The sequence below is a fragment of the Patiria miniata genome, unplaced genomic scaffold (assembly GCF_015706575.1).
Source record: "Patiria miniata isolate m_02_andy unplaced genomic scaffold, ASM1570657v1 HiC_scaffold_20, whole genome shotgun sequence".
Classification (NCBI taxonomy): Eukaryota; Metazoa; Echinodermata; class Asteroidea; order Valvatida; family Asterinidae; genus Patiria; species Patiria miniata.
Genome location: NW_024037059.1, coordinates 7860988 through 7876337, shown reverse-complemented (window position 1 = coordinate 7876337; position 15350 = coordinate 7860988). Strand labels below are relative to the sequence as shown.

Sequence of the window (15350 nt, the reverse complement as noted above, 5' to 3'; positions counted from 1 at the left end):
AATTATTATTTCTTCTGTCACTAGCATCGGGGATGTAGCTCAGTGGTAGAGCGTGCGCTTTGCATGCGCAAGGCCCGGGGTTCGATCCCCCGCATCTCCAGGAATTTTTGTTTTCCTCCAAATTGTTGTCTTTTTCATTCCCCAATTGTAATGTCTCTTTTTACACTCCACTTCGATATTTTCATCATATTTCACATTTATTTAATCTTTTCTATGCCAAACCATATCCCACAAATTGCCAAAAAAATCTCAAGGAAATTTGTTGCAACGAATAATTATGATCACCTTTCATTATAATTTTTTAAAAAATATTCTTTGAACAAAATTACATGAAAAAGGTTTTTTTTTCTCATAATCATACTGAGGCCAAGAGACAGCATTATGGTTCCACTTATTTTCATTTTCAGTCCACCAAACATTCTCATGGCAAACATTTTTTGCATGGACGGAAATTACCATTTTGCTGATATTTTCTGCTTTTAGAAAAGATCAAAACTTCCTTATCTAAATTCTGGAATTATGTTTGTTTTATGCAATTGTCATCTTTGAAACAACAGGTCCAAAAGTTCTAGGTAATTGCTTTCTATAAAATTAAACCTAGTCACGTTTCCATCATCCATAACCTGATAGTGATACAATTTTTGTCTGGGTGCTGCGAACAAGCCTGCCTCTACTTTTCTTGGGAACAAAAAAATATATAACCTTTTCAATGATATTCCAGTTCATATATAAATGCCAACTGGCACAATATTTATTTTTCATGCAGGGATTTCACATATTTGACATTTCACAATACAATGGGTGCAGAATTTTTTTTCACAAAAATTAACAGAATAAGTGAGTACATAGAAGAAACAATTAGTCTCACAATTAAATTTTCTGTAAATAAATACTAGATATTTTTCATTGCTTTTTATACTTTACTACAGAGTTTAAATAGAAAATAATACTTCTACATGTTATTTTGTGCAATTCTGTAATGTGCAATATCAGCGTCAAGCAGTTTTTAACAACAAATACCAGTTCAGCAGAAAGTTAATGTGAATCAAAAGATATATCAAAATGCTGCCATTATTGTTTGAATAAAATATTCAAACATTTCTATTATAAATAAGGTGCAAGTAAAGACACTTATTAATGGAGTCATGAACAATAAGTGTACTAAACCAAAAGTGTACAATATATTTAACAGACCAAAGGGTGACACAGTTCCATTTTTAGCTTTTTCAGAATATTCTGTCCAATCTTTGCCACAGACACCACAAAAAGTTGTCTATAAATGTCAATTAACATTTTCTGATAAAATACTAAGTGGGATGACTAAATCGAACCAAATGTCAACACGTTCAAAATACTCCCCATCCAAATATTGTACTGCACAGAAATTGCAAATTACCTTCCAATGAAGTTTAAGTATAGACTGTTGAAAACTGCTAGTGTTTAAAAAAACACATGAAAAATGTGAACATCCTAATTTTTCGAAAGAATTATCAAAATTGAACACAAAGTAAACAGGAGACAAAATATAAAGTATATCTTAAACAAGAAATGCCCAATTCATAAATTAAAGTATAAAATTAGTTTTGAATTCTGCAAAATCATAGATACCCTGGCTTGTTTTTTCTCTTAATCCTCCATATCTCTCTTTTTTTAAAGAATGTATTCAAAGTGAACAAGTTAAGCATTGCATATTTTAACTTTGCTTAGTATGATAACGTTACATAAATACTGCCATAATTCTTCATATGTTTGGAATGACATTGCTTGATAAACTTTTAAACATATACTAATATTACTTTAAAATAAACAAAAAATATGTTTATAAACAAATAAGAGAATTGTAAATTGAGGACCTGAGGATGATAACACACTATCATCTGGGGAAGAAGGGAACGTCATCAACCTCGTCTCATGATCCACTTCAATGTAAACAAGTGAATCTAAACCAAATCCAAATTCTCTTGTGTAATCTCAGCCTCCTGGTTTGCGGTGGCAGAAGTGGGATTTTCCTGTCGAGCCTCGGCCTCTTGTGCTCTATCAACCGCACCTGAGGATGATGGTACACTGTCCTCTGGTGATGGTGGGAATGTCATCAACTCTATCTCATGATCAACCTCCTGTGGACTCTCGTTAACCTGCCCACAACTCACACACTGTCGGCTGCCGCTCTGTTGCCAGTTCTCCATCCAGCAGTGAATGCAGTGCCAGGAGTCAGACACTGCCAGCGTCCGCAATTCTGCCAAGCCAAGTCTGGATCGAGGCTGGCGGTCATGCTGGCGCAGGCAGCCGCCGCGCTGTATGTTGCCGTAGTGCATTAAGTGGTGGAGGCGCTGGAGCACCTGGTTGTTGTTTAAAACAGCCGAGGCATTGTCCGGATTCACCGGGATGTATATGAAGCTGTGGCCGCGGGGGCGCTTGTAGCAGCGCCGGGCGCTGATGGAGGTGTTGACGCACTTCTGGCAGAAGAGGCGCCCGCAGTTCTTGCAGCGGACATAGAAGCTGCAGTTGGTACTGGTGCAGTTAAACACGGAGCACTTCAGGCTACCCTTAAATCTGATTGGATCACAAAAATATGTAATTACTAACTACATTAGCAAAACAAAAACTCTTCAAACTCTACAAGGCATCCTTGCTAGAACATTCCCTGAACCATCCAAAAGCCCCCATGGTGCAAGAAATAAATGTCACATTCTATGTTCTTAAATTTCAAGGAGCATCAAGTTCTATAACAGAAAGCCTGCCTCAACCCAACGAAATCCATCAAAACTTTCAGGAGGATTTTGCAGGATCTGCGAGGATTCTAATGGTATCAAGAGATTTCAAATTTTGAGAAGCTTCCTTCCACAAATCAGGGTTCCCACAAAGATATTCAAATAAAAATCCATGACTTTCCAGGACAAAATAAGGGCATGCTGTAACCAATGCCTATGCAGTTTTGACATCTTAGGATTGTCCAGGCTTCTTTCCATGACTGGGGATCCCTGACTAAGAAACATCAGGAAAATGTTACGGAAAACAAGTAGATGGCAGTCAATGCGCCAATATTTCCCACGTCCATCAGCATGCCTACCTTTGGTGTTGAGAGGATGAGTGACCCTGTCGACGTCCTCGGCGTGGGGACAAGGATGCACTGACCTCCCACGAATTGCCTTCATCCCTCCTCTCCTCAACTTCTCCTGGATACGGGAAGAAATAAAATACAGATTATGATAATGGCAGAAACAAAGATGGAAAGCCCGTCTTTGTCTGACCGTAATCCAAAAGAAAGATTTTTAGTACCCACTCAACCCCATCCGCATGGTTGCATGTGTACGCACTGTGTATAATACACATTAGCCTAAACCCCTAGTACTTCCTCAGGACTACCCTGCTAAATCCAACAGAGTCCAACCGGACTTTCCTGTTCAATCCACTGTGCCTCATTTTCAGTTGTCTGCTGAATCCAACGGAGTCCAACAATATGTTATAATGCGGTTCAGTTGCCTGCTGAATCCAACATTTTGCATGAGGAATGTACACAAGGGGTTAACTGCTCAATCCAACAGGCTCCATCGGGTATGTGACATAGTTGGATCTTGTTGGATTCAGCAGGGTTTGGGTTAGAGACTCAAAGTGTAATCTGATGTTGGTGCATGGGATCCAGATTACAAATGCACACACCTGTTTGAACTCTATCACCACCACTATGAACCACTATGGCTGCTTCTTCTCCCTCCTCCAGCGCAACATCGTCACCATCTGCATCGGCAGTACCCACCCCTGATGGCACATCCCCAACCACACTCCCAGACGCACCCTCCACCAGAACACTGGTCGTGTCATCACGACTGGCTGGAAGGGTGCCGGTGCCAACGACCGTGGTGGACCAACCTCCGCGATTGGCCCACGCCGAGCGAAGAGGGCGCTCTAACTCCATGTCGCTGAGTTCGCTTACGCTCAGGTCAGGGCAGTCATCCTCGTCCGAGGAGCTGCTAACGTCCTGGTTTGTGTCTGGGTATTCTTGTGCTTGATCAGGGGCACAGAGTCTCCCTAATGAAAAGATTCACAAAAAGATATCAATCACAAATTACTTGGAGAGTGTTCCGTCTGTCGAGCTCATGAAAGTGGTAAAAAAGTGCCCTCTCTTGTTCGCGCACCGAGCCTACATTTAGCCTACCAAGGTTGGTTGCTCATGTATGCATTCATTGTATGCCCCTTGACAAAAAAGGCCTTTACGGATCTTTAGTCATTCCAGTTTTCACTGTAGCAGATGAACGAGAAAGCTTGTGGGATAATAACTAGTGTGAAGATCTTATGAGAAGCTGTCTATAGCCTGTTGTCACTCTAGTCCCATAACAAGAAGTAATTCACAAACTGTCTGTGTTCATGCAATTCATGAGGAGATGAACATCACCCCAACGCAAAATTCCATATTATGAGATGAACATTGTGCAATATATTTTGTGAACACGTATCGAAGCAAGAAAATACTTTTAAGAGTGCACAACTTCCACGCGAGATGGTTTCACCATGTACACAACAAGGAATATTTTTAATAATGAGGGCGTTTTAACGACGCAATTTCGGGGTATAATCAGACATGAAACCAAGCTTATTGAAATATTTTACTCATTGCTATACAATTCAATTCATCAATATTTAGACTGAAGTAAGGTTACTAAACTGCATTCATAAATGACATTGTTCTATTGTTTGTACACAGGATATGACATTGTTGCACTGCCCTCAATCACATGAAATATGACCAATGGGAGATTAATTACAATAATTACGTAACACGGAGTACAAAAAAATAACATGTTTGCTACACTTGTGTGCGCATCTTTCAAAATGACACAAACAATAGAAAAGGCCCTGCGGATGTGCTGCCACCAAGCGTCTCTAAAGTCTCCCATTGCAGTTAGACAAAAGACAGACGTACCTAGGAACTGGCCTGCACTCAATTTTTTGCGAGGTCGTTTCTGGGTCAGGTTTCCCATTGTGTGGCTTTGCCTGGAGGGGGATCCTGCTGCCCCATGGTGGGTGTGCTGAGTGTTTGCCTGGCAGGCTGCTGCTGTGGCTGTGGCTGCTGCTGCTGCTGGTAGGTTGTTACTATTGCTGCTGCTTGCTGCAGTTTCTAGGTCCATGTCGTCATATATGACTATCACGTCAGACTGACTGCTCTGCTGCCTACAAGGATAAGACTTTATATTTTTAAAGGGAATATACAACATTTGCAAACATCAAAAAACGTTTCTCCATTTCATCTTAAGTAGGGTCAGGGAACCAGACTACAAGAACATGATTGGTTTTCTTGGTTTTTCCAGCATATACAAGCCCAAAACGTGAAACAAGTCAGTTTAACAATATTTGCTATAACATACTAATCCTCCAAATCCATATATATTTCTGAAAATTACAGCAAAAGCAAATGTTGTACATTCCCTTTAAGGGAATAGGGAGCCATTTCAAAACTTGCTGATAAGGCTATGCCAAATATACTGAATAGTTGAATATTCAATCATCAACTGAACATCCGTATGGCGTTTTTTAAAATTCAAATATATCAAACGATGGGAGCAATTTTCAGGGGATGATGAGAAAACTTTTTGACTTGTGTGGTTAAAGGTAGAGTAGATCATTTGCAGCTATCCAAAAACTAACCAAATTTGTATTAAAAAGCAATGGCACAATACTCCCTCTGAAGTCATTCCTTCTGGCGTGCTATCACTTTAAAGAAAACAGTAAAAGAAGGTCATTCCAAAGATGAATCAAGTGGAGCATTTTTGGAAATTTCCATTCATGGTTTGTAACTGGGCGAATCCGTGAATGGGTGCATGCAAGCGTTGATACGACACATGCGCATGTGTGGTTGCTATTATTCGCTGGTTCAGTGCGTGACATCTTTTGAATTGAAATCGATTTCGAGCTGCTGCAAAAACAAATCTCATGGCCTGATGCATAAGGGTACTAATTGTGAAGCGCTTTGAGACCTTTGGTGTAAAGCGCCATATTAGCCGCCGTAATTATTATATAGCCGAATGAGTTCCCATCAGGAGAAATTTCCCCACACATTGATATGGACTTGAACACTGATTTAATTTCATTTATACTGTACACTCTGTTTTGCCAAAGGACTTGCAAAAAAAAATTCACAAGTTTACTTGGGTGAGACTCAGCATGAAATCACGTCAATGAAAGGCAACACAGACTATTGAATTTAGCATAAGAAAAAAAACAAGTGATTTATAGGTACCTGTTATTGCGGTCAGTGACTTCCATTCCTGGTGGCAGTTCTGCTAGCCATTGGGGCTCACCGTCCCCCTCCCATCTGTCTGCATCACCCCCTGATCCAACAGACTCAACCACAGCAGTAGCACCCTGCATGGGCAAACACATGCTTTTCTTTTTTAATAATAATAAAAATACTGAAGTCTTATATAACGCAGGTACATGTATCTACCGACAATTAGGTACTCAAGGCGCTGGGAATTATGTCGAGACAGGTAAATGAAGTACATGAGAAATATGAGACCCATTACGAAGCACGTTTATAAAGGGTACACAAGGTGCTGCGGCGCATATTGCAGCCACTGCCACAAACACAAGGGCAAACCCCTTCTCTTAGCGATAAGTGTTACTGGGTTCTTTAACATGCATTACACAACAAAAGGGATCTACGGTTTAACGTCCCATCCGAAGGACGGAGCAATAATGGATACAAATATAAATTTAGACCTAAGGGCTTATTCACACAGAAGCATGGTAACGAAAAATGGAATTATAAAGCAACGTATTGCACAGTACCTAACAACTGCTATAGGTTAAAAAAATAATTTCTCTACAAGAAAACTGGAATCCTCGATCCTGATTGGTCGATTCATGGCAACAACAATGTGGTATTATCTTATATATCATGGTCCATACCGCAATCCGCGTGTCAGCCAAGCCTATGAAAAATTCTTTTCATTAGAACGTGTATTTTAATCAGTTGCTATTGTGTTACCATTCAGCACTCCAGACTCAAGAACCATTGAGTTTTAAGTAAAACATCTGGGAGCTAAACAAACCAATGTCAAAAATTCCTGGACGTCCGCGTCCTGCCTAGTTGGCCTACTCGCAGTTGATGTACTAGCAGCCGACTGAGTGGCGACGAAATCTGTAGATAGTGGTCTATAGACTGGTTCCTTGACTAGCATGCCATGGCCGGAGACCTGGACTACCATGGACGGGTCTAGGTGACAGTGCAGATCATCCCTAGTGCATGGACGGAGATCACGGTCCTCGATGGAGGACGACAGACTCTGGAAATCATTCTAAAAATTGAACCAAAAAATGGGAATTTCTCAGATTCACATGGGCTAAGCCTGAAGAGCTGAAATTATAGACCTTTCTTTAATAGACCTTTCTTTTCTTTTGTATGGGCTGCCACAAGGGCGTATATTCATAGCGGAGTTGGCAACAGAATTTGCAAAAACATTGCAGATTATAAGTATTTCTTACATGACTCTTCTCATTTCTTACAAAACTCATGATTTTTGTAATATCCACTACTATATATTACTTTTTAATTTAAAAATTAGGCTTCCTCCTTTTCAAAGGAAAAAAAGGAGAACAACAGAAGGGAAAGAAAGTGTCTTTGCATGAACATCAGGTGTCGTCAGCCATGTGTTTGAATGTCTCTCCCAGTGCAACCTCCTTCCCATGGGTACGAGATCTTGCTGCGCCATGCTGTTTCCCATCATGCCTTGCGCGATCTCAACCCCTAAAATTGTGTAATTTAAATGTGTCAAAATACGGCACATTATAATTAGGCTGCAGTTTATCCGTTTTACGCGCCGATGCCATCTTTAAAATGTTGAAAGTTGTGTTTTTGAAGAATCAATGCTTTCAAACATAAGGTTTGGACGTTGCATTATTTAGCAAAAATTTGTATTAAAGGTACGTACCCCTTTCGTCCCTTTACAACCGCAGATACAGGGGTTTTTTTTAGCGAAAAACGAGGCATCGTACAGGCATCGCGCAGTTTTGAATATTCGTACGTGACATGACGTGCAAAGCACGCGAGCGCCCCCCCCCCCCCCATCTCAATATATTACATACCTCCAGCTTTGTCTTTTGTTGGACTAGCTCATAGTCAGGGCCGGTCAGCACAGATTGACATGAAGTGCTCAGCTGGTCTACCTTGCTGATCAACTCACGTAGTTTCCTGTGGGCAAACAATTATTAAAAAAAATCATTGTAACAAGGTTGAAAAATAATTTAGAATTAATCGGCACCAAAACCCAAGTCATCTCTTTTAACATTAATTGCAAATAACTCAAAGGCGGGCAAACAACTGCACTGCACTGTAAATTAAAATAGGCCTAGATATGCATCGCACACAAAACAATAAATGACAATGCTCATAACCTTACCTTTTTTGTTTATCCAGCAGCATGACTTTGGCTGATGTTCTATTTTGCAGCATAATTTTGACCTGGTTCTCACGCTGATACAGCTTACGTCGCAGCAACTCAAAATGCTGGGTCATCTCATACATCAGCCTGTTCTCCTGCAACACAAATGGGAGACAAAACTTCAGAATACGTATTTCAGTAGCAAAAACCTGCATGAACAAGAAAGCCCAAAACTTCTAGTCATAAAGAGCAGACCAAGCCCGCTAGCTATCACAGAACACTCACGGATGGCCCCTTCAATGGCGCAAGCATTGTGCCAGCTATTGTCCAGATAATCTGTCTTTAAAAAAAAAGTCGTTTTTATTACCACTGACTCTGTCTGAAACCACTAACAAAAAATAATTTATGGGGAAAACTGAATATCAAATTCAAGCAGTCAGGCTATGTGTCACTTGAAAAGCTATGGCAATTTATTTGTAAAATATTTATAGATATCTCTTTTTCGCCAACTAACTAATCCTACTTCAGAGCCCAAGAAATATGAGAACCATAGACATAAAAAAAGGAAGACGTAATGACTGCAAAAGTCGATCAGTCAATCGCTCAAACAGTCAAACAATGAACTTTTCATCCATTAAATTTTAATCTTTGGAATTTCGTTCAGTGTGACTTTGGAATAAGACCTCAATTTTTCCCAATGGACTTTTTTTTTTTATAGAATTCTAAAAGCTAATGGATGAGTACATGTTTGGGTACCTCAGTCTGGTACCTGTTGGTCCCTACCTTAATCTGCACAGCTCCTGTTGCGTCATTGACTGCTTGGCTGACAGCAACCATGCTGTCCTTCTGGATGCTGAGACGCTCTATGTAGGATCTGATGGTCTGTCAAAAAGTCAACAAATAAAGTTTATTTGTTATGCATTTCAACTGATCCAATTAAATAAGGGAATAAATGTGTGCTCCGGAGGTTTTTATTACTCTGTTTAAGACCACTTAGAGTCTGGGTGCTGATAATTACCCGAGCCGGAGGCGAGGGTAATTATCAGCACCCAGACTCTAAGCGGTCTTAAACAGAGTGATAAATACCGACGGAGCACATATTTATTCCCATTCATAAATACCTTTTCGGGAAAAAAAATCAAATAATTTTGTTCAACAAATTCACTTCATGCTTTTCGAAACATCCCTCTTGCAAAATAGTGGAGTGTTCAGCCGTGTTGTAGTGTTGTAGCTGTACAGATTGTTTATAAGTTTGCACAATAGTACTACCACATCGGTGCGTCGCTACAGCAAGATACAAGTGTATGCAGTAAGCTTATAGCTTCACGGTGTAAGCTGCAACTTTTGTGAGCTTCACAAACATGAAATATGTTTGGTTTTCCCATGTAGCCTGGTTTTCATTTTTAAAATTCCCCACAAATGACTTCAAAACCCTTTTTTTTTTATTTCTGAGTCGTTACTAAGTAACTTGTAAAGTTGGTTATGCCCCGATCCCCCAATCTGGAACCAGTTCGTGACATCAACGGTTGGGTACTTGGGCATCTGATTCCGAAGCACAGCCTATCTGAGGCTTATTAGCGATTCAAATCTGTGAACCCAAGAACCGTGTACAGACAAAATACCAAAGCGTCCTAAGTTGACAATATCTCTATTATTTTGTTGATGTCTTTGAAACATCCCAACAATTTTTTTTTTTCAAACCTTGCGACTCTCTTCAGCTAAGATGGTTACCAGCTGACACTGGTGCCCCTGATGCGCACCGTACACCTGGCAGTAGATGCATATCAGATGATCGTCCTGAATGCAGAAGACTTTCATGGGTTCGTCATCATGATCACTGCAAAGTGGGAACTGCACCAAAAAAAGGATCTACGTTAGGCCAAATCAAAAAAGTCTCCGGTTTCTGGTATGCGCGCGCGTCGCCGTAGCCATGCGCGTCGGCAAAATGAAAAAGATTTTTTTTCAATGAAAGATGATGTCTCAAAACCGCCAAACTCACTGGTTTGACTGGAATCCTGCTGCTGCACAATTTTAACGTGTTTTTAGATTGGGTTATGGTTGAGAATAAGCTTTATGTGGCCTCTCTGGACTCCCATATATTTGCACTAAGTTTAGTCGGGCACCATTTGCAGTCATCAGCCGACATTTGAAGCAAAAAAGTCAGGTAAAAAAAAAAAAAAGCCGCGTCGCCGCACCACTTTTTGGGCAAGCTCCATACCAGAAACTTTTTTTTTTTGGCCTTATAGTACACCAATCGATGAAGCCCAGCCAACTGCCATAGCACATGCAAGCATGTCAGATAAGTGGATACGTTTAACCACTTTAAGAGTCCCTTTCAGTGGTGCCTGCCAACTTTCTCTTTGTGACCACTGAGTGTTTGTTCATGGAAGCCACAGGCTTAGTTACTTCTGCATCATATAAAAATCAAAATAACTTTGACTGTTCGTCAAGACTCACTGGAATAGCTGCACCATTAGCCCCCCTTGATCCATCCTCCATGCTCTCCAAGATTTCGAGGACTCCAAAGTTCTTGGAGAGCTTGTTGATGTCATTGGAGAGACCTGGTACCAGGGTGTCGCCTTTGCAGGTGGGGCATCGGATGTGGCCATGGGCTAGCTGGCCAAGCAGTCTACTCAGACAGCCTGGAAAAATGAAACGGCAGCAGAAAGGTTGATTAAACACTACCGATGCCATCATCAATTGCATTTTTGAACCCTTACTGCCGAAGACCTGTTGACTAGGATGCATCCTCAATCTTTCTTTCCAAATCCTCCAACAATCACAGTAATTATGTTGAGGCAGTGCCAAATTAGTGATGTCATCAGCAACTATGTCCTAGCCACATGCAATGTACCGGTACATGTACATCTATCACAACTTCAAGATGTTACATCCCAACTATAGCAAATACACCAATTAAGTTGGGAAAGCCCCAACTCAACTATGACTATATAACCATGGAGCTATGGGCTCCATGCGCCAACAAAAGAGGGCGTGTTTTTTACCGCTTTTGAGAGCTCCGTGGATTGGATACGCAGCGTGCACGTACTGTATTGCTTCGGGCGTGAAGTACGCACGACTTCCTGAATGTGCAAAAGCTATTAGCCAGCGCGTCTTCGCGTGAGCGTCAGGCGTCGTCGGAGCGAATACGTTTCAATTCAACTTGCGATGGTCTTCGAGACTAATCCCCGTCTCCAATAAGTTTGGATACATTCGAAATACGCAGTGGATGGATGGGGAACCAGTCTAGGTCACCCCCAACTCTCCTTTTCTGGTCGTTGATGGGGTACTTGTGCACGGAGCTCGTAGCCCCATGCTATAACATAGACACAACTTGGATGTTATACATTACCAGTGCAGAAGCTGTGTCCACACATCAATATTCTGGGCACAGCGTTCCCATGACATGAGAATTGATGGTAGCAGACCGTGCACAGACGACCTCGCTGCTCATCATAGATGGAAGCCATGACGTCCGCGTTGACTATCACAGAACCAGGATGTTATAGCATACTGCTTTACGAGCACATGTTATCACCTGTATGACAAGACCGCAAAAAAAGTAACAAACTTGAAAAGCCAGTCACAGATCGTGGGTCAGGAAACAAGTGACGTCCAAAAAGAAAGTGGGAGCTTTGAAATATTTTCTAAGAATTTTAAATGCTTCTCACTCTCGGTCTCAAATTCCATTTTCTAAACTTAACTGCAGTGAATGATCATTAATTCATTCATATAAACATTTGTTTCCACAATATGTTAGTTACAAATTCAAACATTAATTTAATAGAGGTAAGAATAACAGTGGCATTAGAATACAGCACTCTAGTTTTCCCAAGAATTTATCCCGACACCACTTTGGAGGTAGTCCGAAAATTTGGGACTCTCAATACTGTGTATGAGTGCTTTGGAGGTTGCGAAAGTTGTAACCAAAGACAAGTCCAAATTCAAATATTTTATTTCAATTTCTAGCCCAAGTTGGATTCCTGTGCTGTGTCATGTCAGTTTGTACGTGTTGAAAATGTTGGGCGCCACGCCATCAGTCGATTAGTGACTACCTTTTCTTTCTACCCTATTTCATTTCACGCCTCTTTACTCCTAGAACTATGAGGCTCCGCGTGAGCGGAGCCTCATAGATGTAGAAGCCCGCAAAATTGTCTGCAGCACAAAACACTAATAAAGTACAAAAACGTCCATCAAAATGCAGACATTTCACACAGAACCGCTGCACAGTTTGCCCCTATACTCCGTACTTTACCTCTTGACATACTCACGTATCATGGGCGGAACTAACATAGGTGGATTCTGTCGGTGTTTAGGCCAAAATGATGAAAATATGCCCTTTCCGCACTGAGCCAACCGAACACTTGAAACGTGCACGCATATGATCGAGCGATGATTTCCGATTCGCTCGGAGCGCGCCGCGGGGGGTACGGTACAGGCGAAATGATAGTATGTGCATGCGTACAAGTGCATGTACCGTACCCCCCGCGGCGCGCTCCGAGCGAACCGAAAATCATCGCTCGATCATATGCGTGCACGTTTCAAGTGTTCGGTTGGCTCAGTGCGGAAAGGGCATATTTTCATCATTTCGGCCTAAAAACCGACAGAATCCACCTATGTTAGTTCTGCGCATGATACGTGAGTATGTCAAGAGATAAAGTACGGAGTATAGGGGCAAACTGTGCAGCGGTTCTGTGTGAAATGTCTGCATTTTGATGGACGTTTTTGTACTTTATTAGTGTTTTGTGCTGCAGGCAATTTTGCGGGCTTCTTGATCTATGAGGCTCCACTACGTGGAGCCTCATAGTTCTAGGAGTAGCGGCCACGGTCAGTAATATTGTTGATGTACCCTAACGTGGCGCGGCCCCCAACGTGGCGCACTTTGATTCTTCGCCTGTAGCGCCTAGCTAGAGCAAAAGTTTTAACTGAAATTTCACAGAAAGGGAAATTTGATCAAGTTCTTAACACTCCCGTTCATAAATCGCGAGTTTATTTACCCGTTACAAAGTTAGAGGAAAAATTCATTTTGGCCTGATTTTCATATTTTATTTTGAAGTGCAAAGTGAACCCTTTGAAAATGCCCCGAAAAATATGGAAAAAAAATTCTGACAAACTTTTGGTTGGGTATGTAAGTAGAGATAATAATGGTTTATCAGAATCTATCAACTTTACAGGAATTCTTAAATGTCAATTTGGAATTTTCCGAGATTTATTCAAGTGCGTCACGTTAGGGAACACTCCACCAATTTGTGCCCACTTTCCGGACGCCACCGTTTTTGAATTTCGGATTAAATTTCATGAAACCGAAATTGTTCACAGAGGTTAAATAGCGAGCATTAATAAGGTCAAAGTACCAGTATTTCACTGCATGAATTTGAGGTTTGTCACCAAAGAGGTTTGGCAACACTACACGAGGAAAGTCGAGTAAACGTCGAAGTGCGCCACGTTAGGGAACACCACCATACTAGTGTCCCGGTCAACTGTGGTCTTCATAGGTCAACAAACATTGCCAACAAATCATCAACTGATCAATGTATGGAATGCTCTCCCACAGCAAGTAGTGAATGAGAACTGTGCTACTGCTAGCCTGCTAGCCCCACTTGTGTGGCCTCGGTATTGCTGCGCAGTACAGTACAGCCATGGAGAATTTCTCCACAGCGCAGCAATACAAAAACCACACAAATGGGCGAAGGAGATCGACTCACATTGGAAGAGAACAAATATAGGCCATGGGGTCACAAAGGATATGCCTAAATAAATTACCCATTAAACCGTAAGTAAGTAAGTAAGTAAGTAAGTAAGACAAATACCTGCTCCAAAAAGATTTAACTTCATGAATGCGCGAAAGGAAAACAATCGAGTTTGACACACTATTTGCAGACTGTTGAGGGCGCTATGACCGTTCATCGGCGCGGTGCATTCTGCGCTGTCGCATCATGCACCTAGTCTGAGTATCACCCGTTCTACGGAGCAAGCCGTACGAATCTGCACGCATGTGATAGACGCTCGTCTTCAACGAGCGTCTATTACATAGACTATCATGCACCAGGGGTCGGATCGAATGGGGGAAAAAACTTTACACGCAAAAAAAAGAGGAGTTTTATTCAAAGGAAAGAACTGCAGAACACCTTGTTTTTATTTTGTTTTTAATATTATTTCCAGATAGACTGATTTTTGTGTTTTAACATTTATACAATATTGTACTTTGTAGAAATTCATTCGGCAAGGCAGCAATCGGGGAGGGGGGGGGGGGGGGGGGGGGCACTGCAACCCCTAAATGTGAAAAGACAAATCCTTAGCTAGTTCATTTCGAAACAATCGTCAAGTATTGATATAGTTCACGAATCTGTGCAATTCCAATCTTAAACAGAAAAAGTTAAATAAAACTTAAACAAATTATATTCTAGAGTGTTTTCTCACCAAAAGTCATGGCCTCTAGAGAGCTAGCGCTGTACACAACAGATTTTTCGTAGAGGAGAATCTTAATAATGTGACAACTGCTCATCAGTTTCAAGTTGGAAGAATATTTAATTTAGTCCGTTTATATGTTGTATATAGAGAAAGATGAAAAGTAGTGGTACAAAAATAGTCCTGGTATATGACAGAGCGAAAAGAAGGAAACAGAAGTTAGACATATATTTCCACTTGCCTTTAATTTGTCTGGAAATCTTTCAAACCAATTGAAATCAGTTTTAAACCATTTGAAGATCCATAATATTAAGGCAACTGGGTAAGACTGTCTTTGAAATCCAACTGGTGATATACAAACTTTTTTGTATCAATATTTAATCCAATATATCCATGTTTTATTTTAGATTACATGTATCAGTGAACTACATCACATGATTACTTAGAGCACTGCACCCTCTATCTTTGGTTCGCCAAACCTTGCAAAAAGTGCTAAACATAGCACAAACATGCTAAATATAGTGCAAAAGTGATAAATATATAGCACAATCGTCTCTGCAACCT

The 15350-nt window shown here is 41.0% G+C and overlaps 1 protein-coding gene and 1 non-coding gene across 2 annotated transcripts; one reads left to right on the top strand and one right to left on the bottom strand.

Annotated features, from left to right (window-relative positions):
• The first annotated feature begins 28 nt into the window (after positions 1 to 28).
• Positions 29 to 100, top strand: Trnaa-ugc. The gene has a single exon. It is a non-coding gene; the product is annotated as a tRNA-Ala (tRNA).
• Positions 101 to 715: 615 nt separating this feature from the next.
• On the bottom strand, positions 716 to 14278 carry LOC119728174. The gene is made up of 13 exons (XM_038200262.1): positions 14189 to 14278; positions 11731 to 11916; positions 10836 to 11020; positions 10080 to 10229; positions 9162 to 9260; positions 8397 to 8533; positions 8083 to 8188; positions 7050 to 7295; positions 6236 to 6360; positions 4922 to 5169; positions 3661 to 4029; positions 3071 to 3176; positions 716 to 2553 (listed from the first exon to the last, which is right to left on the bottom strand). The coding sequence occupies exons 2-13, from the start codon at positions 11846 to 11848 to the stop codon at positions 1941 to 1943; spliced, it is 2502 nt and encodes an 833-aa protein (XP_038056190.1). The 5' UTR covers positions 11849 to 11916; positions 14189 to 14278; the 3' UTR covers positions 716 to 1940.
• Between the last annotated feature and the right edge of the window lie 1072 nt (positions 14279 to 15350).

Excerpts from the sequence above, each read along its gene's own strand:
- LOC119728174 (XM_038200262.1), bottom strand. The coding sequence starts at position 11,848 with ATGGCTTCCATCTATGATGAGCAGCGAGGTCGTCTGTGCACGGTCTGC. Across the intron at positions 5,170-6,235 it reads GTCACTGACCGCAATAACAG|GCAGCAGAGCAGTCAGTCTG; the intron begins GTACCTATAAAT and ends TTATCCTTGTAG. Across the intron at positions 3,177-3,660 it reads TGGTGATAGAGTTCAAACAG|GAGAAGTTGAGGAGAGGAGG; the intron begins GTGTGTGCATTT and ends TCCCGTATCCAG.